The sequence below is a fragment of the Acanthaster planci genome, linkage group LG21 (assembly GCF_054643075.1).
Source record: "Acanthaster planci isolate LZ-2023a linkage group LG21, COTS_SCS, whole genome shotgun sequence".
In the NCBI taxonomy this organism is placed as follows: Eukaryota; Metazoa; Echinodermata; class Asteroidea; order Valvatida; family Acanthasteridae; genus Acanthaster; species Acanthaster planci.
The window spans coordinates 9,344,977-9,371,369 of NC_141797.1; the positions used below are offsets into that span (position 1 = coordinate 9,344,977).

Consider the following 26,393-nt stretch of genomic DNA (forward strand, 5'->3'; position numbering starts at 1 on the left):
AACTGGTATTTGTCTGACAGGTATGGTTTTACGGTAAATCGAAAATGACGCGCAAAGAGGGGCCAATTAATTTATTGGGAGTGGTGGATGTGAGGGAATATCTGGTGCACATGGCAGTATCTAATTAATCTGGTTTGTAGGCCTAAGTGACTTTTCGTCATTGATTATTGCACGTTCCCATTGGACGAACACTGAATTTGCGCGTTAACGTCCAGTTCCAGAATTATGGTTTTATATGTGACTCTATACGCAGTGGGCGTGGTTGAAACTGACGACGTGACCGCACACTTACAAACCAGACAGGAAAGGATGTCGCTATTTTAAACGAGGCATGATCAACCTCTGGACCGTGAATAAGCAGATCATTGAATAGATAGTGGAGCCTCATAAAAGCTCAGCAGGGCCAACAGCGAGATGAAAAATTTGAACAATTCATTCCTTTAAATACCTTCATTCGTCGTCAAATTCATGCTCGTGGGCACGATCGCTTACGTAGGGCATTGATTCAACTTGATTCTCTTATTCAATAAAATGGCGAGCAGTAGTTTAAGATATCACGACAAGGTTGTATTGATAACTGGAGGATCTAAGGGCCTAGGGGAAGCAGCCGTTCGAGAATTCGGTGAGAAGACATCACTAAAACTTAAGTTTTTTTTTTGCTTTAAAGGTACCTCGAGAGAGTTCCATACAGGGCCTATCTGGACGCCATTTGCCACCACCAGCAAAGACGTATCATTTTCCGGAAATTGTACTTCGATCTATGAAAATTCCAACCGCTTTCTAAGTAAACTGCGATTCGGTATTTTCCCTCCCAAATTCAACTTTTCTGGATATGTAGGTCACTGTATTAAATATACATGTGGGTCAAATACAGGCGTCTGCCTTTGTGTGGTTATCAAAGGGTCAGACAACAGCCGGCCTTGCAGGGTAACCGTCTTTTCTGGTTGAGAAATTGAAGTCAGATTCAGTGGCGTAACCACGGGGAGGGGGGAGGCTGGGCCCGGGGTACGTGCCCCCACAAATTCCAGGTGCCCCCGTTGCCCTCCCAACAACCGGATGGATGGATATTGAACAAGGCTAACAAAAGCTTTCCCCAAAAAAACACACCGCTAAAAGATGGTGTCCCCATAAAATGCTGGTGCCACCTTATGCCCCAATTCCCTCAAATATTAGCTACACCACTGCTTATAGATTTAACAAATTTGTTTGATTTGCCTTTTTTCCAGTCAAGGCAGGTTCAAAAGTTGCTTTCTGCGCGAGAGGGGGTAAGTTGAAATTTATATCTTGATGGCGTACATTGCATTGATTGTTGAAGCTATCTATAAGCTATCGCTCAGTGGTATACCTATGTTATTTGGCCTGCAGCACTAGATACGCCTTTTTCTTTATTTTCGGTGGTTCCAAAATTAACATAGAATCTTCCCATATGTCTGTTCTCATTTGAGATTAAGTAATTGTAATGATTGTTTGAACAAAACTATCAATATCATTAAGTCAGTCATATAAGCATCTTTAATTATCAGCCAGTCCTGCATCAACCTTTTTTTTTATTTGTCTTTTGTATTCTCTAGTTGAGGTTGGCAAAGCTCTGGAGGTGGAACTCAACAAAGTCGGTCCCGGGGAATGCTTCTTTATTCAGTGTGATGTCTTTAAGGAAGACGATATCAAGGTAATGCTGGGATCCCAAACAATCATCGGGTCAAATTTCTTGATTTGAATAAGCTATGTCAGCAATAGTAATATTACACAACTGAAGCCGCACAGGATGGACCAAGAACCAACTGAATTATTTTTAGGAAGCCGAAGTTTTTTATGTTGGGTGGTGGAAATTGCTATTCCGAGGAGTGAGCCTAGTGTGGTGCTTTTACTAACACACCATTTAGGGAAGGAAATGAAAGTGACGGCTCGAGTTTGGTTTCTAGATCTGTCTGCTTCTAAAGGGTCAGTGATTGAAGCCAACTTGAACTCTCCTCACTATATCTGTTTTGACGCACTTTGTTGGCTTTAGTCCCTTTATTAAAGTTTTAATCTTATGGTTTGCATCTTTCTTGTTCAATACTTTTTCATTAATGCATTTGTTCGTTTTCTTTGAAGGTCAATTATTGGTGTCTGAGTCCCTATTTATTTAGTTTCCTGCGACTTCTCCTTGAAAGCTTCCTTGGTTCAGTTAGAGGTTTGTTATTCATTGTTTTTGCAAGTTCCCCCAAAGCGTGCCATTTTAATTTTCTGGCCCTGTTACACTTTCAACGATTCTTCTTTGTACAGAGAACCGTTGAACAGACAGTGGAGAAGTATAAGAGACTGGACTGTCTGATTAACAATGCTGGTTGGCGTAAGTACACAGTGCATTTCAATTTAGAAAGTGAAAACAAAAAAACCTGACTACCAAGCTACACTGTTTGAACAGTAATTAAATGCCAGTAAAGTGAATTAACCCAGTGTAATCTATTTGTAGATCCCCCTGAGATGAAGATCGATGACGTCACAGCCGAACATTTCAAGTGGCTGAATGACCTCAATGTCATAAATCCTTTCATCTTCAGCAAGGTGGGACTTTAAAGTTTGTGACCTTTTTTGGGGGGGGTGGGGAATTAAGAAGCAATCTTTCTACAGACAGACCGAGCCACGATGCTGAATGATTGGGGTGACATGTCCTCGTTGGCAGGTTGCAACATACACATGAATGGTTGGGCACTGCATCGATGGAGATAGTGGTGCACTCCTTCAATCACTGTGCAATACGGATGATTCACATTAATCAAGCAGTGTGCCACCAAGAGTTTGCCAGAGACAGGCACCAATTCAAGCGTAGGGTTGACATCCTGCTGCGATTTGGTACATAATTAGGGGATATCTGATCGAGTCATTCCCTGCACCACTCAAAACCATCACTTGACTTCCTATTATTACCCATTCGCAATAAAATTATCCACCAAGATAAACAATTGAAGATTCAGACAAAATAGAAGTTTCCTCCGCACGGCACAGTTAGCGAATGAGACTTTGTTGACGTTAAATTTATCCTGTAATTTTACTGCAAAGAGGCCTCTACATCACAGCCTCTTGAAATTGGTGGCACACTGACTGCATTGTGAATCCCCCTAAGTATGGGTACAGCTAGACCTGAAGTTATCCACCGTAAAAAATTGTTTATACACTTCTACATTTCAGTTGAAGATTGATGACTTAACTTGTTTCCTTTTTATCTAGCACTCTCTTCCTCACCTCCGAAAGACCAAAGGAAACATCATTAACATATCAAGTCTGGTGGCCAAAATTGGGCAGACTCACGCCGTGCCTTACGTCACTACGAAGGTATATACATTGTACATCCGCAATCCTGTTTGTTGCTCAACTGTTGCTGCTGATGTGTTTTTGTGGGTGATTTTATGGGCCCTGGAATCTAAACGTTATGTAAACGTTGCAAGCAGTGTGTCCTGGTAAACCCCTTGCTAATTTAGACCTGGATCCACAAAGCCCAGTCCCATTGTCTTCTGGCCAATCACAGCTGTGATTTCTTGTCCAACATGCATTCACCAGAGTCCATTCGTTGGCTGGTATAGATTGACTATATATATATATTTATGACTCGTATGTATATGTAAATTTCTTGAGTAAGGTTTATATATCAGTATATATTGATATCAATATATTTATATTTAAGTAGTTTATATAAGTTTTTAAGCTAGTCAGTCTGGACCGGAGAGCCCCTGCCTCGACAGGAATCTTTTTCTTTTTCCTTTGGGCACTCCATCTGGTTTGGTTGGGTTTTGTCCTTTGTTCCATCGTGTACATTAACATTTTACTGTCTGCTTTGTTCACCTGTTTTTCCTGAAATAAATAAGTAACTAACTAAATAAATAAAGATAGTTTCTCGAATCTGCAGACCTTTTAATTGATTTGTCTTTTCTTTTCCTTTTCAGGGAGCCATCGACGCCATGACCAGAGCTATGGCCGTCGACGAAGCACAGTATGAAGTGCGTGTCAACACGTAAGTGCTACCAAGAAGTTTTGTTTCGTTTGTTCATTTTTGACACCATGGCTTTGGCACCCATTCCTTTTGGTCATAGGATTGCGGGCTCTCATGCATTAAGGGTAGGCCTGCCAACCTAGTCGTACGTATACTCCTTCCGGAGGTCAGGCATTACCCGGGCACACAATAGCTTAAAAGGTATTAAATGAGCCTTCACTTTAGAACTTTAATCTATACTTGTGTGGTGATGCCTGACTTCAGGAAGAAGTTCGGCATGTCGAAAGGTCCGTAAGGGTATTCTGTAAATTTGGGGTCCAAATATAGATCTTGTGTCCTGTACACGTGACCTATGTAATTTGACATGAAAATATCTCTGAAAGGGATTTCAAACGTGTTCTGTTTGTTTGTATTAATTCATCGCTCTTGGAAATAACAGAATGGAGTTCTGAACTAAACAAAATCATATATGTCAGATGTGACAGGGACCGGAAAAATTGGATCCGTAACTTATAGACTGATCCATATGCATTTCTAACACTGAACATGCAGAGCATGGAGCTATCTTTCCTCACACTGAGTACAAAACAGTGATGCTTCTGTCTGTGAAAATCGAAACATACATTTCTGAAACAGGACATTTTGGGTCCAAAGAGAGCAGAAATGGAATTTTTTCCCAAAGGACATTTCAGTTTTATGCTATTTCTTATCTTATTGAAGAAGCCCAGCTAACCCACAAAGAAAGGTATATGCTTTTCTATATTATGCTTGCACATTCAGCCCCTATTAATATTGGTGACAGGGATATTTGCTGCTAGCTTGAATGCCAGTCTGACTCTACGTGCATTCGACGTGATGAGAAAAGCAAATTTAATTTCTCTTGAGCAAAAGTATGTAAGACCATGCATTTAGTTGGACGCATTTGGATTTGAGAGGAAAACCAAATAGCCATGCATGATCCCCTGTTAACTTTCAGAGCATTCTTGCAGGATGTTTTGAGTCAATTGAAATTAGACCAAAGTATTAATTGGATTGTCGCAGTGAAAGGGGACCAAATTCGTGCATTCATCCCCACCATAAAGTCAGAAATCTTTTCTGGTTGATCAAAGCAGAATGGAAGGAGCCAACTCAAAATCTTTTTTCCTTTTAATGTTGCTGCTTCAAAATCTTCAGCATCTCTCCGGGCAATTTTTGGACACCCCTGTGGGATGAATTTTCCCAGGCCTCGGCCGACACCAAGGCATTCATACAACGAGGAGCTGAGGCGCAGGTGAGCAGGATTGAGGCTGCCGCACTACAGCGGTGGCTCGGTATAATTTCAATGTCCTTCAAGAAAAACTTCATTGTGTTTGCTTGGTCCACACCACCAAGTCATGTTCCATTGATACTTGTCATGCCACTCATAAACAGGTCGTGGATTTGTATGGAACTAAAATCATTCATGATATGCCTAGAGATATATGACATTACCATACGGCAGTCGATGCGCTACATTACGCAAAGTGTAACGGGGAAAAATGGTACACTATGGGGAACTCACAAAACAACAAAACACTCCAACTAAATCAAGAATCTTTGAGGGGAAAGTTGCCGGAAACTGAATTAATGACTCAGACACTGATATTTGACTTCAACAAAAGGATAAAAAAATCTATAAGTGAAAAAGTACTTAATGCAAAAGGACTAAATTTAAAAACACTTTGAAATGGCTAAAACCAAAAAAATGTGTAAAATGGACCTTATGAGCGTACACTCATCAGATTTCAATCACTGACTTCTAGCAGAGTAGGGCTCAAGCAGAAAACCACACTCCAGTTAGGAGGAACAATACATGAGAAGTTGATTGGTTCCTGCTAGGCTGCTCTACACAGAGTTTGGCCAGAGCATTTGGCCACATGATTGTAATAACAGAAACACCGTAAGCCGTGTATTGGTTGCGATGTTCGATCAGGACGGAGATGTGCACCCGTAAAACATTTCAAATTCATGGAGAAAAATTACATCCGAATTTTTGCTTTTTGAAATTATCTTTTATAAGTGATATATTGAAAAAAATACCAACAATAAGTATCAATATATCAATATATATCAACAATCAACAATAGTGTTGGGAAATCCAAAACTTTCTCTATAGTCCGCTTCAAATTTTTGCTCATGGCACAAAAGTCAGGGGGAAATTTAATAGGCCCCCCAAAAAGTGGGTGAGAGGGAGGATATATACCCCATCCCCCTGGGACTTACACCCATGCAAGAACCACACCAAGTTGTGTTTGCTGTATAGTGTACTTGAACAACGTTGCAGATGCCTCTTCAATTCTGAGCATGTCAGGCTGATATCCGGTTCGTGACTTTGTCACAAAGGAAGACGCGTCACAATTTACAGGCTCCCATTGGACGATCGCTGAAGTTGCGCGTTTACTTCCGGTTCCATGGTTCCAGTAAACGACGATCAATACATGTAACTCTATGTGCAGGGCATGTGCAGTGGGCGTAGTTTAAACGGAGGTGACGTCACACTTACGAACCGGATAATCACTGCAGATACAGCGTCTAATCGGATTTGTGTATTTATAAATCCCTGCAGCTAATAGGTAGATTTGGCAAGCCGGAGGAGTCGGGCAAGATGTGCCTGTTTATCGCTGCCGAGGCCACCTTCTGCACCGGCCACGACTTTGTGATGTCTGGAGGGTCGGACCTAGACTACGGTTGCAAGACGCGAGTGAAGGGACGCACCAGCATCTTTGAGTGATAGGACAAGGGCGGTTGAAGGCCAATGCATTCTGGAGCCTTTATCTTCTCCTCATAAAGCGTGATTGTTTAGCAAAGCTCTCATGTTCTGATTGGGTACAGATATTTCAGTCTTTGGGCTAGAAGGATACACGGTTCGACGTTCTGATTGCAAAATATTCTTCCTTTTATTCTGAATATCGTTTCAAAAATGTTTTCTTCCATCAGGTGTAAATAGTTAATTTTTGTAGTTTGCAATTTCAACACATTTTAATTTTTTAACCTTGGATATTTATTCTTTTAGCCTTGTTTTTTGTTACCTCAAATTAATCCTCAATTAAACTTATTGATTTTTATCACGCCGCAAATTGTCAGATCCATTTAAACATATTAGACTTAAAAGGTTTTCATGGTGAAAGAAACTAGATTTATAGTAAAGATTGCGGTAACACCATGTATTTATCTCTTCTTTGAGTATGTGTGGTTCTGAGAAGAACCGGGGAATAACTCGACGTTTCGAACAGTGTACTCTGTCCGTCTTCATTTAAACATGTTTGTCCAACAGTGTACCTGGGGGGAGGGGCTTCACCCCCCCTTAGCCGCTGTGCTTGTCCAGTACCCTTTATAAGTACTAGAAGTAGCAGGAATGGGCACTAGAAAATATGAAATTTATTTCATGCATGTGTGCGTGTTTAAATGCTGGTGATCTTTCTGAGTTATTGGACTGCTTTAGGAAAGAGATGTCACAGTTACGAGCTTAGGCCCTAAGTTTGATATTTTACCCAAAAGAAAATGCATCAAAATATGAATATAAGGATTGTGTATCAAGTTGCACCGGAAACTCAGAGTGAAGTGCAAGTATCAGGTCACACAGCTTCGAAAGGCAACGAGAAAACAGGGCTCTATAATTTAGATTTTTCCAATTTTTTTGCTGACCTCTCCAGCCTTTCAGTAAACAATTCAAAATGCATTGAAATAAACTGTGTTAAAAGGCCGACATAGACTTTCTGTTACGATAAAAAGAGCTGCAAGTTGTTAAATTCTTGTACTGTATTGACTACACAGTCACTTGCTCAGGCTGCAAGGTGATAACTTGTCATGTTATCGTCCAAATCGGAACTTTTTGCTCCTGTTTATATCTCATAGCATAACCTCATGACATGGCATGAAGGAGAAATCTACAGCACTCTGATTACGAGTTTGAATGGCCCTGCGTACAGGTCACTGACATGAAATATACCGCCAAGGGCACTGCAGTTAGACACTGTTCTACTAAGCCTCTGAGGAGAAACATTTATTTCATAATCACAGGAACTATTCCTCGACCTGTGACGATCGATCGTCTAATTCTTCACAAATATTTACATTCACAAAGCAACAATGTCATCTGAATTAAGATTCTTGGACCAGTTTTCCAATTCACAAAATATACATACATCTGTGGCAATAGAGCCGACTTATCAAAAATTGTTTTACACAAGAGAGTTTAAATTGAGGCCAAGATTTTAAAAAGTACAGCCTCATGGAATGTACTGAGACTTCAAAATTACTGAATTGTTAAATAGCTACATAACACAATCCAAGCCAATGCAAATTTTACTGCTTTTCCAGTAGTTTACGGCATGCTATTTTAACTGAGAGACTGTAGTTGGTTCCTGGTGAAAAAATAGACATACACGGTGTTTTCAATGTTTTACGTAACCGAGGTCTGAAAACTACCAGAAACATGGATAGCAGGGTGTTTGAAAAGTCAACTGAAAACAGCTGCACTTGAACTTCAAACTTGGCGACCTGAAACAAATCATCTCCAAATTCGCATCTCAAACTTCTGCTGATTCACACACTCATCTAAGTAAACATTACGGAAATTAACTACGCATGAGCTTCAAACTTGTTGAGCCAAACCAGATCATCCCCAAATTCACATCTCCAAATTTGGCCGACTTACACACTCGACATCCGAGTAAACATAACTTCCATTGTTGGTTCTTATCATTTGTCAAAGTTCTTGATATGTGTCAAAGTTCTTGACTTGGCCAAATATGCTCTTTTATTGGTGTTGGTTCCGTTACTACTTTTGTCGACTCAATTTGGAATTCCTAAGTTTTCCAGGATACAAAGGTCGATGCACGGAGCGCATCTGATCTGCTGGGAATGCGCTCAATATGCTGCAGTTTGTACTCTTTAATTTAAAGGCTTCATGTTTCCTGAATTTAATTTTATGGACATAAATATTTCCAGGACCTTTTTAATAAAAAAAAGAAAACTTCTTTTCAACCATTGTCAACTCTCGCAGTCTATACAAAAACCTCCATTTCTGTCAGCAGCTTTTACAAAAAAAGTGTAAAATACAAAACTACTGCAAACATCACTAGCTACAGTCACAATACAAAAATCGATGAAGTTATGGAGGCCCTGACATTTTGATCTTAGGAGAGCCTTACGCCAAGGCAAAACAACACAAGGACTGAGACAAACAAACACGAAATCGGAGCCCAACCCGTTGCCTTTTACATGATGATAAGGACAAGAGCTGGGCAATCAGTCAGCCGCAATTGATGTTCTCAGAAAGATCTTTGCTTTTTATTTGTAATCTCTCTTCTTTTTTTTTTACAACACTTATCTACATTTTGTTAAATGATGAACTGTTACCCTGTTTACTGTTCAGCATAATGTAACAACTGTTTTCAGACTCAAAGCCCCAACCTTAAGAGTCCAAAGTCCAATAAACCCAAATCTGTACATTCATTGCAAGAACCCAAAACAAAAATTATTACAAGATCCTAATAGTTGTCAGCCAACCCTGTGGTAGAATTTTCTCTTTTCAATTTCTGACTCACTTTGCAAAAGAACCCCTTAAGTCCTGGTATGTCTCTGTATGTAACAGACAAGTCTGTCCACCTGCCAGAGATCAATTCTAAATCTTCCTGTATCTATGGAACAGAACGTGTGACAGAGGTCACAAATACACAAATTGAATCCTTACTAAATGCCTCTCTGCCCTAAGCATCACTTAAAATCGATTTGTCACACATATGCCCAAGGGCCATTTTTACGGAGCCAGTCACATCATGTGCAATATACTTTTTTATTACAAATATTACAAACATTACTTCATGAAAGATGTGAAATTCTACCCCTTCGGTGCCACTTGGAGCACATCCTTTAATTTCAGCACGTTTTGGAGTTTTCGATAGGCCATCTGGTGTAACTTGTTATTTTACCAATGGTTCGCCGTATTTTTCACTTCAAATGCAAGTTGGAAAAGCAAAGCACAAAAGAAGTACAAAAACGTTCTCTCCCTGAGTATGTCTGTTACACCAACTTGTTGGAACTCAACTGCTGGAAATAATATTTGAACTTAAATCAAAATATTCCTGCCAAACCAGATACCCAGAAAATCTGGCTTGCACTAAAAATTGGAAATAGAATGTTATTCCAAATTTATTTGCCTTATGCCCAGGACTAGATATTGCATTTGATCACTAATGTCACATTGCAAACTCTGAACTGCAAGAGAATTTATAAGATTCTTAAGGATTGAAATTGCAACTGAGGTATAAAATGAATGTAATTTGCACAGTCCATAAATGTAAGACTTACGAAATTTACACTTTCAAGTTCAGAACCACATTGGAAGTCAAACTAAAGATTGTCACGATGGCAGCTTTGCATGGTAGCCATCTTGCAAGGCAGTACTTTTGTTCGGCATGGAAACCTCCTTTATGCACACCCTGTGAAACAAAAGCGCTGGCCTGCAACATGGCAGTCATGCAAACCCTCTATGGGTGATTTTAAAAAAGCAGCAAGAAATTAAATGTCAGTTTCTACAATACAAAGTAAAATCATTTCAGATTGAAGGATTGTTCACATTTATCAAAATAAAACCAGAGACCCATTTTGGAAAAGTTTTGACATTCGGTTCCTGGTATACACTGCAGGCCTACATATACACAAGGCCATCACATGTCCATCACATGTCCATCACATGTCCATCACATGGCTGTCGTGTGGCTATCACATGGCTAGAAATTTCAATCGGCGGCAGGGTACAGTTCTTTGAAGAGTTCCCCATCGCCTTTGCTCTTGTCCAGCCACTTGTTGCAGGGGAACAGAGCCTGTTTGCCCGTGGCCAGGTTGGTGATGGTCACATGGTCGCATAACCATCCCGCGTTGAAGCCCTTGTTGTCGTGCTCAATGCGTACCTTGTTGAGGTCACCCAGGTCTAGGACCTCCAGTGTGAACTTGTCTGTCTGGCCTGTTGCAAAAAGGAAAATGTGATAAGCAATCCTTGCCAACATTTCCTTCATTAGATGTCGACAGATGCCACCAAAAGCTGTGCCTTTCTTGCCAGCAAAAACATACTACACCTAGTTATTTGAAAGGCAGTGACATGGCTAAGGGGCACGGGGAAAGAAGTCATCCATCTGCAATTAAAACCTACCTTTCTCAAAGAGGTCTCTGAAGCGTTGCTTCAGTGGTTGTCTGCCAGAATCGCCATTGCTTCCGTATATGGTGATGTGGACATTGGCGTCAGTTCCGGCTCCCTTCTCATTGGCCGTAACTACGACGACTTCGTACCGCACTGGTGCGAGGTCTGCATGCACCAAACAGGTGAAAGTTTAATTAAACCTATCAAAGAATCTGAGGGAATCACAGAGTCAAAAAAGGTTCCCAACAGGATTTTGGCCAGATCATAGCCAGGTAAGTTTAAAGAAGTCGTAGACTTACTACGAGCGGCAGCCATCTTGCCCTCGTCCACTTTCTTGCAGTTGAGTCTCATGGCGCTGTCTTTACCAAAGCCGAGAGGGACCCACCCTTTGCAAGGAAAGGTATATCTGGAACAAATAGACAGAGGAGAAAAAATAACAAAAATGTGACTTCAACACAAGACTAATGCAGATTTCGAGTTTGGTCAAAGAAGTTAACCCTTTTTTACATCATGTTCGTCTTTAAAAAAAGAAAACTGCGCGTGAGGGACCACTGTCATGAAGTTAAATAAAAACATTACAATAATAAGGTTTACTGTATATGTTATAGAATTGAAATAAAACAAAAAACAGGTGAGGAATTCCTCCTCACAAATTGCACAGTGCCTTCCCTCAAAGAATCTGCCTCTCTATCGTCGACATCAATTATCAATCTCACTTTGTTCCCAAGGATGTATCCATGACGACCACCTCATGGCAGTGCCAGTCGACCTCCCGTCCTGTGCCTTTGGGCGTGGGGCCCTCGTTTCGTTCCCGGTGGCCGAGAAGGATGCTATCGATCCTTCCCACATTGCGGGTGGAGAACTTGAAAGTGTCAGTATCACCCCTGTCAAATTGATAAGTTATCGGAGAACGGAATTTTTGATGTTATCAAAATCTAATATTAACTTCCATTCTAAGGTTTGGTCCAATTGGTCAGAGAGTCAAGTAGCTCAAAGTTGCTAGAGCCAGTGAAAAGCTCAGTGAATTGTCTTACGTCATGATCCCAACACAGATAAGAGAGCAATGGAAACTCAAAACTCAATGAAGAAACTCCTTAGATAACGAGCCAGTTCAGTTCCTTACAGAGCATGCCCAAAACAAATCACATTGTATTGTCATTCCGAGGAAAGTATATGCTTGTGTGAGATTGGCCTAGTCAATGCGGCTGTGTGCCGACTTACACACAGTTGAACATGTTCACGCTCTCATGCTTTGTTTTCAAATGGCTTTGCCTTTTTGAAATACAGAAATGGCTCATCAATATTTTACGAAGGCTTACTTCCTGAGGATTTTCTTCTTGGCGCTGTTCTCCATCACAAACTCACGAGAGCTGCGGAGGTCACCTTCTAAAATCACCCAAGCATTCTGGGTAGTGCCAGCATCCCGCTTGTCCGTGGTTGTCACAGAGATCTCATACGCTGTTGGGGGGATTTACATCAGATGATGAGATAGCTCTGAGTAGTAACAGAATTTTACACAATGTATGTCGGATGGGTCTTGACATTTTAAACTTGGTCTGATCTGAACACTTACTGATTTTCTCTTTGTCGTCCCTGGGCGTGTTCAGTGAGGCACATGTCAGCTCCCTCATGATCTGTTTATCGTCCTCGTCTCGCGCCAGCCAGCGGTTGCAAGGGAACATGTAAGTCTGATTCTTGCTCTCGTCTACAATCTCCACGTACTCCAGGTGCCAGCCTGCCTTCAGCCCTGAGTGAAGAGACACACAAGGCAATCAGTGGCAAGCTAGAATGACACGTCTGAGCGTAAGATGTCTTGTCATGCCATGTCTTGGACACAGCGATTCCAACGGTCTAGACTGGATGTAAAGCATGTTTATATAACAGGAAACGTGAACAAGCATCCCCTTGTCCAGTCACTGGACCATTTTATATGGGGAAGATGCAATCTAAAGTTTGCCAATGGCCTGTCGCGCAAATGAGTGTAGCGGTAGTCTGGTTCCCTGACCTCATCCTTACGTAACCTCCCTTTTCCCTTCCCTTACCCTCCCGTCCCAACCCCGTCCCTCCAGCCACACCCCTGTGTACATTATTTCAATCATCAAGAGATCCTTTTGTTAATATTACGATTTCTACGTCCCACAGATCACAAACTTAAATGGGGCCACAGGACCTACCGAGGATTAAATAGCCCATGGCCATGCATCTTTAATTTTTCAGCGAATCTGGACGTTCCCCCCATGCACAAATGACCTACCTTTGTTGTCGTGCCAGATTCGGATCTTGGTCAACGTGCCGAGACTGAGCATGGAGAAGGAGAAGATGTCTGCCTGGTTGCGCTCAAACTTATCCCGGTGCGTCTGCGACTCCTTCAACTTCAGCTCCTCCGAGCTGCCGTTCTCGCCAAAGATGATCAGGCAGACGTTGGCGTCGGTGCCGCAGCCCCGGATGTCGCTTGTCTTCACCGTGACCTTGTAGTTGATGTCTATTGACCGGGAATTGTTATCATCAATCACTGTTTTAGCTGAAACCTCTTAAGATAATCATACATGTCATAAGAGCCAAAAGAAGATCACAAGATCCCACATGACCATTAAAAGATCAGCTCAAGACCAACACAAAATACACAAGACCAACCTAGGACCAAGATATGACCTCTTGTCTGAAATCAAGTCGCAACCTATTCAAATGAACGACCAACAAAAGCATTCCTTTGTCTTTGTTCATCCCGTTACTTGTGACTGTCTTATGAAAGCTCTTATGCACTGTCTAGAGCACTGTCCTAGGTGATGAATCGGGAGTGAAATAACTTCTGTAGATGTGTAGATAGCTTGTTGACCTGCAACTAGGCTTAAAAGATTGATCAACTTGTTTCCACGTTTTGGTTGATAACCTGCTGCTTAGTGCTCAAAAACGGTTCTCCTCTTCTTTTGGCTTGTTTGTGCTTTGTCCATCCATGGTTGACCAATGCAAAGAACTCATACGCTGTACACTTGCACAGAGACGCTATTAGGTAATGGCTCTTTTTTTTTTACAAAGTAAACTGTTTCTCTCGTCGGCCTTACTCTGAATCTGTGCTTTGCCCTTGACATAGGCGGGTAGTTCCCTGACTATCTTCTTGTCACTGTGCGTCTTGGATAACCAGTCTTCGCACTTGAACACAGTCAGGTCGCCAGTCTCCATGTTACGCAGGTGAACCTGAAAAATCAATTTGAAGAGACTCACTGAAGTAGTTTAGATACGCAGTATAAAGTAAAAAGCACTTTACAGGGAAAATGTACGCAAGGTGCATAATGCCACAATCCTCTTTCACTGGTCCCTCACCTTGTCCAGGTACCAGTCTGGTCGGGATCCTTTCCCATTGTGTCCGATCCTGATCTTCTTCAGTGGGGCTATGTCATCAAGCTCCGTCTAGTGTCAATCAAATGACAAATTATTTCTTATTTCAACAACTTGAAATAATAATAACCCTGAGAAAGATGATAGCAGATCGATAATGAGTATTTTTGAGAATTACATAAAATACGGGCGTTTCACAGTAGTGCGCCTCCGAGAGTTTGCAATGCGTTGGCCTATCACATCAAAATTTGTTGACACAACACTAATTGGCAAGAGTTGACAAATTGCGTGCATTCCCATTGGCTGATGTGTTGCAAACTCTTAGAGGTGCACTATTGTGAATTGCCCGTATTGTTTCTATGGACACAATTTGCTGTGACTAATTTTTCAGTCTGAAAGTGCAGACCGGTGTTAAAGTTTCAATTTTATGGTCACATAAATTCTCACTAGTACATCCATTATGCAACTTGGAAATACTAGTAGGCAAAAGTTTCAAGACCTCAGAAAACTAAAGTCCTTACAGAAATGACGGAATAAACCTCACAAAATTTTTCATATTGGTATGTTGAAAGTACTGACTTTGGAGAATACCTTTAAGTTGAATGGCTTACATTTCTCAGCTTGTCACTCAAAACTCATTACATGAAATGGATGGTGAGGTTTTAAGAACAACCTTTCTGAAGGTGTTGAGTGGCTTACTTTGATCAGATCTTCCTTGCCCCGCTCAAACCTCTCCCCGTTCTTGTCCAGAGTTAGTTCCGGTGTCGAGCCGTTGGTCCCAAACACAGTCATTGTGATGACGGCGTCAGTTCCTGCATTCTGGACGTCGCCGGTGAAGAACGTCACCTCGTATGGGATTTCTGAATGGAAGGAGGCAGCACGTGATGTTGAATCAATTACAACATGTTACCCATGGAATATCCCTCCCAAGAAAATCAAAATCCTCCATACAAAGAGGTAATTTTCTTAAAATAATATTTGAAGTTTCAGCCTTCTTCAGTCATGCTAATTGGGTGCCCTTCCTTGGTGTCAACAGGACATGCTTTTAAATTAGCACAAGGGGTAATTTGGGGACACAAGTACATGAAGGCCTCTGCCTCATTTCATGCAATGGAGATTTATGATGGTGATGACAGGAGAGCAAAGGGGTATGGTTTGTTGGGATGGAATGGGGGGAGGTAACAGATATGTGACCTGTTACATCGAAATCAGGAATAAGTAGCAAATTGACTTTTTGAGATACATGTGTGTATATGGTCAGAAAGAGAATTTCATAAGCTTTCAAAATGGTACACATACCAAGTGTGCTGGTGGTAACCTTTGATACCGCCAAATCGATTTTTCAACATTAACACATCCCCACTTGACTCGGCCATTACGTAAAAGTCTCAGCGACTCATTCCTGATTAGGATGTACTGGGTCACACTAGCTTTAAAACTGGACACTGAGAATAGGAGGACAGGACAGGAAGAAATGAGGGAGGGGCAGATGGGCGGAGGAGGTGGGCGGGATGAAACGCTGGGAAAAGTTGGACGAGACAAGATATGGCTGCCATCCATGTACAGGGCAAGTGGTGACTGGTGGCAGGTCCACCAATGATAACAAATGGTAGGTGCCAAAAACAGAGGTAAAACTGCGGTATGTTGTGACATTTCTCACCTGAGTGAAAGGAGCTGTCTTACAAGTTGTTCAATAACAGGCTGACAGTTGAAGAAACAGGGAAAAAAAAGGAAGGGGAAAGATGCAGGGAATAATAGAGAGCCTTGCGAAAAATCAACACCTGTTGACGAGGCGGCTACACAAATTTGACGAATGGGGAAAGGAATGCTTGCGTGGATGAGAGGTCTAGTTTTTAGGAGGAAGGATGAACAGACACAATGATGGACTTCCACATCTCAGGCATGCAGTGTCCATGCGAGGGAATACCACTCACTTGGCTTGTAGTGGATGCTGCGAACCAAGGAGAAGACAGTCGGACTGCCGTCTACTAATCATCCCGAAATGGGGCGGGGGAAGGAAAAATGAGAGGCGTACAATGGAGAAAGAGGAGACAACAATGCCACCTTAGGGCAGAGACACAGCAGAGACAATCGTCTGAGTCTGCTACAAATAACTCAGGACTTGATTTTTAACGTTCAGCTTATCTGAACGGCTTGATTTGAGACTGGATGGTTTGTGATGACTTGGGATGACACGGCAATATCTGACATGGGAATTATGAACAGAGGAAAAGGGAACAGGTGTCTATGTATGCAGCGTGATAGTTTGCATGGTTAGGATGAGAGCGTTAGTGTCAATGTTGACCTTTAACCTACTGATGATGAGGTGGCCAACTGCAAGAAAGTTGGGGGGGCTGTACATGGGTGTCGGCGGAGTCTCTTTGGGGGGAGGGAGATTTCCGGGAGGACTCATCAGCAAAGAGATGATAAACCAAAAACAGCGGAAGGGGGGGAGATTTTCAGGTTTTCTGACCCCTGCTTCTCATTCCTTTTCGTCGTTTAAAAAATTTCTTTCACTTTTCTTTTTTCTGCAGGGCAAGTACCCCCCCTTCTCGTCCCTTAGCAATATCCGTGGGACTGGGCAGGGGGACTGGGCAGGGGGACTGGGCAGGGGGACTGGGCAGGGGGACTGGGCAGGGGGACGGGGCAGGGCGACGGGCCTGGAGCAAACTAGCCTTTGCACTACATGGAACGGTTTGCCTGTCGTTCTGTACACAGCAAACAACAAGCGAAGTCTGTCACAAGCGGTATAAAATTGGGATACATACTGCGGCTATTACCATGTGCAACATTTTACTGAAGACCCAAAACATGTGCCATGCGTTGGGTGCCATGACAAACCGTTCTAATATGGGAATTACGCCAACGCTAGGGGCAGCAATGCACGAGTGAGGTTTTGTCTTGCTCATGCTAAGCACAAAGTTTTCTTTACCTTATTGAGTAAAAAGCCTTCAACAATGCTCTATTCTGTCATATATGAGCAGATCTTTATCAAATGTGACTCGCTCTGTGAAACAAGAAATTTGACTTTTTTTACAGAATCGCCAATCAGGAAAGAGTGAAAAAAATTATCTCTAATTTTTCCACCTCATTGGAAGTTTTACGTCTTGAAATATGTTCAACTTTGACTGAGAAGTAGGAATGTATAAGCTCTTTAGATTTTCTACTGTCTCGTATTCACTAAAAAGAACTACTGTTATTCACTCAGGACCTGGGATAGTTTCCATGAAGCTCTGAATACAGGGAAATTGGCTGAGCTGAGAAAAAAAGCTGTAAAGGTGTAAAAGTTCAGATCGTTTTGTCCACTCACTTGGCTTGTAGTTGGCACTCTGGGCATCTTCCGACACCAGGACCCGAGAGATATGGCCGTCGTCCTTGTCCTTGGACAGCCAGCGCTTGCAGGGGAAGCAGTAGTGCCTGCCCAGCGTAGGCATGTCCACCTCAATCTCCTCCAGATACCAGCCCTCCTGAGGGGTCACTCCATCGTGGCCGATCTTGGGTCGGTTCAGAAGGAGAGAAAAGGTAATACAATTCTGACGTGATCTAACAAAATGAGCTTTAAGCCCATTGATTGATTAATTTTCAAGCTTGTATAAGAAATAAAGGAAACCGAACTCTTCGATTTGATGTGCCACTCATTTTGGCATCAAGATGAAAATCAATTCTTGAGCAAAAACCGTTGGTTTCAAATGATTTACCTTATTAAAGTAAGTATTCTCTAAAGATGTCAAACTCAAAAGAGTTAATCCTACGACTTGCAACTCAATTTACAATGTTAGGTCACGATTGTGATCAACACTTATGCAGAATCTGTCATGTTAATGGCCAATCACTTATTTCTGTCACCTTGTCATGAATATTCAAGTTACAAAAAGTCACCCCTCCAACAAAAATAATCTTTGCAAATCGATTTAAAACCTCGGTTTCCCGTAGCTATATTCATTTTATTAATCTCCCTGTCTGTACCTCGATCTTTTTGATATCTGTCACATCCGGCGCCTCCAGGGAGAACGTCTCGATGGATCCAGGCTCCAGCTTGCTCTTACTGACCAGCTGAAGGGGAAGGCGGCCTGTCGTGTGCTTCTTCTTGGGCCCACTGATGACGATGTAGATGTTGGCATCTGTCCCCATGTCGGGCTCCTTGCCGGTGGTCACTCGGATCGTGTAGGGTATTGCTGAAAAAAAAAAAAAGCAGGGATGAAAGAATTGGGAGTAGGCTTTGTGAGGGAGTCTCATCACACGTGGAAAATCTTTCTTCCCCAGTCCCTAATCAAAAGCAAGATTGAAAAGGAAGTAGCAATATTTCCTAAATATGTCAGATTTTCTTTTCAAAGAGTAGCTGGCTTAAAGAAAAGCTCTCATGATCTTTCTTCCTTTTTTTTTGGTTAGAGCAGGATGAAAATTTATCGATCCCTCCAGTTAAAGCTTGGTGGCTAAATCCGCTCCTTCCCTCCATTATTGACAAGTAAAACAAGAATCTTGGAAATTGTTTTCCCAGATACCTTTCTTTCTTCCTGAGAATGAAGATCACAGAAAATGGTGCTGTTCAGACTACACAACTAAAATTGACCTGCACTGTCCAAAGCAAACACTTGGCCCAAAGAAACTGTCTACTTGTGGGTGCTGAACAGGCTTGTGATTTTTTTCTGCAACTCTCGGACCACACAAAAAAACACAGTCCAAATATATATGTCAATATATTTCGATGTGAGGGCTAAACCTTGTCTAAAATCATTTGAAGTTAATCCTTAGAAACTTTAACCAACACAAAAGAAATCACAGGGCAGCGATGGGGGACGTTAATGCATTTAAACGTTTTGTTTGAGATTTTCTTAATTTTGTTTTTTGCTGTGAGGTCCCATGAGCAGGACATAACTGGTCTTACTGGGTCCAGTGAATTCTGGCATCTCCAGCATGGACTTCCGTCTGGTCAGTGGGCCGGGGCTGTCCGACCGGACAGACTTCAGTGACCCTGATGACTTGCTCCTGTGTAGGGTGCTCGTGCTGGACATGTCGCCTTCGTAACCCTACCAAGACAATCGTGAGACAACAGTAGCGTTAATAAGATCACAAAGGCTAGAAGTAACTCCTATTTTTTCGTACCGCTCTGACTCCAGTTTTGGGCATGACAAATTTTGGCAGAAAAGGGGAAATCTATTGTTGACAAATGTTCACATGTACATGTTCACAGCCCTATTTTTACCATCTTCAAAAAAATGCTACAAAAATTTTATGTGGTATTCACTTTAAAACGTTTGGGGCCCTCTTTTTTCCCTTTTCCTTTCTATTTCTCGTTGCGTTTTCTTTCTTTTTGGTCAGGGGATTAAACCATCTAACACCCCTTCTTTACGTAGGCCTAAAGGTCTCCCAAAAACTGTTTAAAGCAGGTTTCAATGAGACTCTAGCACTGTATGCTTTCCTACCTTGGCATACAAAGTCCTCTCCAGCTTGCCGTCATCTTTGTTCTTGCCTAACCACCTCTCGCAGTGGAAGACGTACTTCTCCCCGTCGTGGTCGATGACCTCTACCCTGTCTAGGAACCAGGCTGCCGAGAACCCGGTGTTGTCGTGGCGAATCTTGAGCTTGAAGGGTTTGCCCAAGTCAGCAGCCTCAAAGGAGAACTTGTCACACTGTCAAATGAAGACGGAGGTTTCAGAGAAGTAGGATATAAAGACAAATATATCTGTACAATAAATAAATAACTAAAATAAAAATGGTTGTTCCATGAGGCAGAGGGAAAATTTCAGTCTACAACTTACGTGCCCGCGCTCAAACTTGTCTGTGTAGGTCTCGGAGTTGCGTAGTTGCCGTTCCCCGCTATCGCCGTTCTCGCCGAAGAGGGTGCAGAACACGTTGGCATCGGTGCCGGCACGGAACACATCACCAGTGTATACCTGAACAGCATACTTCTTCACTGTGGACAACAAGCAAAACATACATGTAGCCTAAATAATGGGGACGACAGTCAATCCTCCGTATTTCCGACGATTGCCAGATGAGACTGGATCCAGTAAAACGACTCTCAAGTATTTTTTCAAACTAATGTGCTTTGCCCCTGTATTAGACAGAACATAATCCCCTTTTCCATTTCGACATTCACTTTGGAATAAATATATTTACTCTATGGATATTTAAGAGATTAGACTTCTGTTTATACTTCAATAACGGAAGTTTGGTAAAAGGCTTGATTCTAAAAAGTAGCACTGGCGACTTGCGGCTAATTTTGTTGAACGGGGCCTCACGCAGTCTTTCACTTATTGTAGGTACTCTATGTCCTGGCTGTGAATTTTGACGGACTGAGGGTTAATACCAAGCACCGATGATAGATCCCTTACTTGTCAGTGTGTCCTGCTTAACTTCTTTCTTCTTCGTGCTTCCGTCCTTCCGGACTTTCTCCTCAGTGATCTGTGCTGGGACCAGTTCCCTGATAATCTCACCGTCATCTTCCTTCCGGGACAGCCAACGATTGCAGGGGAAGACGTAGGTCCTGGAACCCTAGATTCCAATCAACAGAGCATTTAGAACCCAAGGTTATTGATCCAGAAGTGAATGGGCCACATACATCCTAGAATCCTTGATTTTGATAAGTAGGACATCGACCACGCACAGATATGTGCAATGGATGGGTCACATAGGTCCTGGAGTTCCAGATCAATCAATCTCACTTTATTCCCGTATACGACAAATATTTGATATATAGTGTACAGCAGAAGAAAATTTATAAACGATACATATGTGAAGGAATCCCATAAGAAGCTAAGCTTATTGAGAATGGGAACCCTTTCAAAAGATTTCCTCAAGTTTCTTGAGTGAGAGATTTCAAAAAATCCTTAATGATAACAATGTCTTTATTCCATTAATACACAGTACAATCAAGAATAGAAGATAGATATAAGGTTTTCATTAAATTAATTACAACCAAATCGATATCAAGAGAAAATTTCAGCGAGAAAAAAATGCATATGTGCCAAACAATGGAACATTTAGACGCTATGGTTGGTGATTCGCGGGTGATGGGTCATAGGGGTCCTATGACCAGCTCAGCACCAGAGGGCAGCATACCTTGGAGTTTTCCAACAGTCTCCGTACTTCCACCTTGTTAAGATGCCACGCTGCCCCAAACCCGGCATTGTCATGCCCAATGCGTAGCTTTTCAATCGTTTCTCCCACATCTTCGAGCTGAAAAAAATGTTGACAAATACACAATAATGATATTTCCCAAAATATCATCATATCTGAAAACAAATTATGGGCTTCACTTGGAAGGGGTCATGACTCCAATCCACCCCTGGCTCCAAACTTCTCTACACCAATGGTTTTCCCCAGGAACTGTACCTCAATGACAAACTTGTCCACTTGGTTCCTCTCAAAGCACTCCTTTCTCTGCTTCTTGGTTTGGCACAGGCTCTTCTGGCTTGTCACGACCTCCTGGCCGTACAGAGTGACAAAGACGTCCGAGTCTGTCCCCGCGCCCGACACGTCACTGGTGTAGACAGTGAACTCATAAGGCACATCTGTCAGATGTAAAAAACAACTCGGTCATACTATATACTTAAAAAGACAATCTTATTGGTCGAGCACCTTTATTACATCAGTAACGTGTCGCAAATAACGACACCTTGTTGATTAATGAAAATAGCAGGTCATGTCACGACAGGAAAATCGTGGGAATAATAGTAAACTTAGCATGTTGACTACTGACTGCAAATGTACTCGTAGTCACAGGTGTAGGAAATGAACTCGTAGAAAATGAAAGGCTTTCGCAATGCAAATTGTATACACTGACATCACTATACAAGAACACAATAAACCCGCAGTTGGCAGGGTTGAGGGCGTACATCTGTTAAATATCAATGTTCAAATGGACACCTGAAAGGTAACTATTAAATATGCGCACATGTGTACAATGCTTGGCAAACGGAAATGACCCTTTAAAATCATGTTCAGCTCAACGAGCGAGAAATTTGGTATTCTAGAAAACTCAGATTACAGGCAGTGACTGGTGCGTCACTGCATTACCTTGGAATACATGTCATCTGAATTTAAGTCATAACAACCTAATTCTATGGATACATGACACATAATTTTCTCCTCAAAACAGGTTTCCATGTTCTTTTGAAAATCTCCCAAAAGTCTATTTGTCCAAAGAAGTATTCTGTAGATAAAGTCCTTTTCACCATAAAATTCTGAAGGCTTCCACATCGTGTCACTTTGTTGCTTTCGATGACTTTTGCAGGTTTTTCCATCCTCTTTCTGATATTACCTTTCCCATCTTAAAACGATATTTTACTCACGTTTTTGGTATTCTTCTGTCCTTGTCTCCACCGGGTGTAGGATTCTTTCAATTTGCCCGTCGTCCTCCCCCTTGTCGAGCCACCGCCCACAAGGGAAGTACCACCTCTTGCCCAGGGATGGAGCGTCAATTTCAACCTTGTCCAGCTTCCAGCCAGCAAAGCCTCCTTTGTTGTCGTGACCAATCCTGTTGCAGGATGAGATTGGGACAGGATGAATTTGACTCTCATGAAACGTAACAAAATTCACAGCAACACGCAAGTCGAAACAGGAAAATGATCACATCAAGAACTAGCCGAGATATTGTCCAAGTTGTACTTTTTGAGGAGATAAGAATGAAACACTAAAAGAAAGATTATTCTACAAAAATGAGAAGCCAGTGAAAATCGTTTTAAAAATATGTCAATCCGAACAGCCACCAACATTAAACCATCAACTTCTTCAAAAACTGAGAACAGTTGTGTACTTGATTTTCTGAATCTCTCCAATGTCCACTGCTTCAATGATGAACTCATCTGTCTTCCCTCGCTCAAACTTATCCCGGTTTGTCTTGGATGATTTGAGAAAGTGCTGACCTGGTGAGAAAAAAAAAAGAGCCAAAAAACAAGATTACACGGTCGCAGCCACTATTAGTGAAACGACATACGACCCACGTATCAAGTTTGACGCTGATTGCAACTGCAGGCTTTAAATTTAACCTGTGAATTATAAACTGTATCGTCTTTTCACTGAAAACTACATTTTTATAGTTGTGCCATATTTACATTATGTAATACGGCCGTTTCACAATAGTGCGCCACCAAGAGTTTGCAACGCGTTAGCCAATCACAATGCGCGAAATTTGTCGACCCACTGCGCGTTTGAAAATGGTCAACAAATTTCGCAGGTTATGATTGGACAGCGTGTTGCAAACTTTTGGTGGCGCACTATTGTGAATCGCCCGTATTGATACGGCTTCAAAATTGGGCTTTTAAAATTTGACTACTGACTTTGGCCTTTGTACATTGGCCACTGATTTTGGCCTCTATATTTTTTGGCCACCAAATTTGACTTTGGAGTTAGTCTTCAGATTAAACCATAACCCTAAAATACCACTAACTGACCACACAAACTGAATTAAATTAAACGTTAATTTTCTTACCTGTGTCATCATTTTCACCATACAGGACAACGTAGACATTAGCATCTGTGCCGGCACCTCGAACGTCAGCTGTTGTCACGTAGACATGGTATGTCTCCATGGAGGCTGTTTGCAAACGGTTTGAATGACAAAATCAATTGCAGTGCAAATAACTGGGATCAATTTTTATCAATGTCAAGGTTGAAGAAATTTGGAAAATATAGAATGCTACGAACCTTTGGCTTCTAATGCAATCTCTTCCCGCACCGATGTGGAGGACCGTCGCCGAGACAAGGACCTCTGAATGACCTCTTTCTCAACCGGGATGAGGTCCCGGGAGATCTGGCCGTCGTCTTTGTTCGTCGCCAGCCACCGCTGACAGGGGAAATAATACCTGAAACAAGCCGAGCGGTGAAAAAAGTTCGTCAGATGGTTCAATTAAAAATTGAGTCTCCTGACAGAATACTGCAAAACTCTTTACCTAATTTGTCACCTTAACCATGAAAAGCTTCAAAATTCATGGTTCATTTCAAAGAGAAATAAGAAGCTAGAACGTGACCTGCTGTTTTACAGCAACCAACCTGCGATTGTGCATTTTGTCCTCGACCTCCACCCTGTCGAGAAACCAGTTGGCGCCTGGGCCAGAGTTGTCATGCCTGATCTTCAGCTTCTTCAAACCACCAAGGTCAGCTGCTTCCATCTTGAAAATGTCCTCCTGGAGGCGGAACAAGAGAAGAGGCACTTCAGAAATGACTTTCCTACGAGAGACGCTTTCCCTCTGTCAAATACTGGAGGGACTTTTAAACTTGCAGCCGACCAATGGCCATTTTGTAAGTAATACAAGCTCTGGAAAATAATTTGGAAGCGTCTATGACCAAATCCCGGAACAGAGTACCAAGTCAAGATGTCGCGTGCACAAATATGTGCGCAAAAGGCATTCTTACTAACACATGAACCAATATGCACGCGCAATCCATTCACTTGCACTACACATCCGGGTTCACGTGACGTCACCGTTCCATATTCTACAGCAAAGCCAAGACCTACCTGGTTTCGTTCAAACTTGTTCATGTTGGTCTCAGAGTCCTTCAGCCTTCGTTCTCCAGTGTCGCCTTTCTCCCCGTATATATTGATGAAGACGTTGGCATCAGTTCCAGCTTGGAACACGTCCCCGGTGTACGTGTGGATGACGTAGTCGCACACTGTCAGAATTTAAAAAAAATGAGCACAATAAAAAAATTGTTCCACGTGTTACATTTGGCCCAAATGGTATACATTAATAAATAATACCTGAGATGGTACCTGGGCCCATGCCGAGCATATCTCTGGCGAGCCAAATTCGTGTTTTTTAAAAAAAACTTAAAAGAACGAAGCGCTTACTTTTCAGTGAGTTTTTCTTCAGGACGTTTCCAGACTCATCTGTTGGAACCAGTTCCCTGACAATCTGTCCATCGTCCTCACTGCGGGCTAACCAACGGTTGCAGACAAACAAGTATTTTGTTGTTTCCTGGTTATCATCCACTACCTTCCCATCATCTTCCTTTTCATCATCGTCGTCGCTTTGCAATCGAGTCCTTGACTTGGATCGCCGCCTCTGGGACCTACCGTTTCCATCATCATCTTCTTCGTCGCTAGGCAACCGCATCTTTGATCTGGACTTCCGTCGTTTAAGGCGTTTCTTCGGCGGGAAGCGTTCAATCTGGACCTACGACCGCAGAAAGGAAAACATTTGAAAAAAACTGAAAAAAAGTAAAAAACAGAACAAGGAAATTATTAACGAAATTATCCTTCTGCAAGACTGATTACATTGTGAAGCTGGAGACCTACCCTGTCCAAGAACCACCCAGCAAAACGTCCAGCACCATCATGACCGATGCGAATCTTGCTGATTGGTCCGACATCCTCAGCTTCAATCTTTGCGGAAAGAAAAATCCATACCAAGACATTTTGACCGCAGCTTTCTACAATTTAACTTTGCAAGTTTGTCGGCAGCTAAAATCTCCTCGTTGCCAAACATACCTTAAACTTGTCCACGTTGTTCTTCTCAAAGTTGTCGGTGCGGTTGCGGAGGTTGAATTCCTCTGTCTTGGCACCGTCCTCGCCGTAGATGCGCAGGAAGACGTTGGCGTCCGTTCCCGCCCCTGAGCAGCTACCAGTTATGACCGTTATCTCGTACGGAATACCTACAAAAAAAACCCCAAAACTCCTTGAAAATAACATTCTCTTCATTTGTTTGGAATGTTCTATCTTTGGAGTACGACACGACTCTTAATGCCTGGTTTGGAATCATGCGTCGCTGCTTACGATCAGCTCTGAGACGGTAAGAATCAGTTTCTTGTGGCTTTTCTCTCAACAAGGTGGGGATAATATTCTGAATCCACTCAATTTGATTTCAGTGCACAGTCACGGACGTTTTTTTTTATACTCAAAGACACTGCAGGTGGCAGACTGGTACAAAGTCAAGACTGAATATAACCGAGCATGCAAACTGTGTGATCATCTTCCCTCTTTAGTTT

At 42.2% G+C, this 26,393-nt stretch overlaps 2 protein-coding genes across 4 annotated transcripts in view; one reads left to right on the forward strand and one right to left on the reverse strand.

Annotated features, from left to right (window-relative positions):
• The first annotated feature begins 415 nt into the window (after nucleotides 1–415).
• On the forward strand, nucleotides 416–7,698 carry LOC110981188 (L-fucose dehydrogenase-like). Its single transcript, XM_022238538.2, has 9 exons — nucleotides 416–622; nucleotides 1,227–1,265; nucleotides 1,572–1,669; nucleotides 2,266–2,332; nucleotides 2,456–2,547; nucleotides 3,211–3,315; nucleotides 3,924–3,991; nucleotides 5,144–5,240; nucleotides 6,555–7,698. The coding sequence occupies exons 1-9, from the start codon at nucleotides 532–534 to the stop codon at nucleotides 6,717–6,719; spliced, it is 822 nt and encodes a 273-aa protein (XP_022094230.2). The 5' UTR covers nucleotides 416–531; the 3' UTR covers nucleotides 6,720–7,698.
• A 261-nt stretch (nucleotides 7,699–7,959) lies between these two features.
• Nucleotides 7,960–26,393, reverse strand: part of LOC110981174 (lipoxygenase homology domain-containing protein 1-like) — a 43,108-nt gene continuing 24,674 nt past the window's right edge. The window contains exons 22-49 of one of the 3 annotated variants that reach the window (XM_022238518.2): nucleotides 25,897–26,060; nucleotides 25,705–25,791; nucleotides 25,258–25,582; nucleotides 24,925–25,079; nucleotides 24,459–24,592; nucleotides 24,114–24,271; nucleotides 23,899–24,003; nucleotides 23,224–23,332; nucleotides 22,760–22,944; nucleotides 21,801–21,979; nucleotides 21,528–21,644; nucleotides 20,801–20,960; nucleotides 20,225–20,379; nucleotides 19,889–20,095; nucleotides 19,351–19,492; nucleotides 18,432–18,640; nucleotides 17,776–17,959; nucleotides 16,400–16,453; nucleotides 15,165–15,325; nucleotides 14,451–14,537; nucleotides 14,192–14,324; nucleotides 13,384–13,611; nucleotides 12,703–12,876; nucleotides 12,449–12,587; nucleotides 11,846–12,013; nucleotides 11,429–11,535; nucleotides 11,142–11,294; nucleotides 7,960–10,955 (exon numbers count right to left, since the gene is read on the reverse strand). In XM_022238518.2, the coding sequence (XP_022094210.2) occupies nucleotides 10,732–10,955; nucleotides 11,142–11,294; nucleotides 11,429–11,535; nucleotides 11,846–12,013; nucleotides 12,449–12,587; nucleotides 12,703–12,876; nucleotides 13,384–13,611; nucleotides 14,192–14,324; nucleotides 14,451–14,537; nucleotides 15,165–15,325; nucleotides 16,400–16,453; nucleotides 17,776–17,959; nucleotides 18,432–18,640; nucleotides 19,351–19,492; nucleotides 19,889–20,095; nucleotides 20,225–20,379; nucleotides 20,801–20,960; nucleotides 21,528–21,644; nucleotides 21,801–21,979; nucleotides 22,760–22,944; nucleotides 23,224–23,332; nucleotides 23,899–24,003; nucleotides 24,114–24,271; nucleotides 24,459–24,592; nucleotides 24,925–25,079; nucleotides 25,258–25,582; nucleotides 25,705–25,791; nucleotides 25,897–26,060 (4,403 nt within the window). In that variant the 3' untranslated portion in view covers nucleotides 7,960–10,731. Of the gene's footprint in view, nucleotides 10,956–11,141; nucleotides 11,295–11,428; nucleotides 11,536–11,845; nucleotides 12,014–12,448; nucleotides 12,588–12,702; nucleotides 12,877–13,383; nucleotides 13,612–14,191; nucleotides 14,325–14,450; nucleotides 14,538–15,164; nucleotides 15,326–16,399; nucleotides 16,454–17,397; nucleotides 17,473–17,775; nucleotides 17,960–18,431; nucleotides 18,641–19,350; nucleotides 19,493–19,888; nucleotides 20,096–20,224; nucleotides 20,380–20,800; nucleotides 20,961–21,527; nucleotides 21,645–21,800; nucleotides 21,980–22,759; nucleotides 22,945–23,223; nucleotides 23,333–23,898; nucleotides 24,004–24,113; nucleotides 24,272–24,458; nucleotides 24,593–24,924; nucleotides 25,080–25,257; nucleotides 25,583–25,704; nucleotides 25,792–25,896; nucleotides 26,061–26,393 lie in introns of those variants that run through there. The other 2 variants (XM_022238519.2, XM_087131249.1) reach the window with 2 other exon arrangements.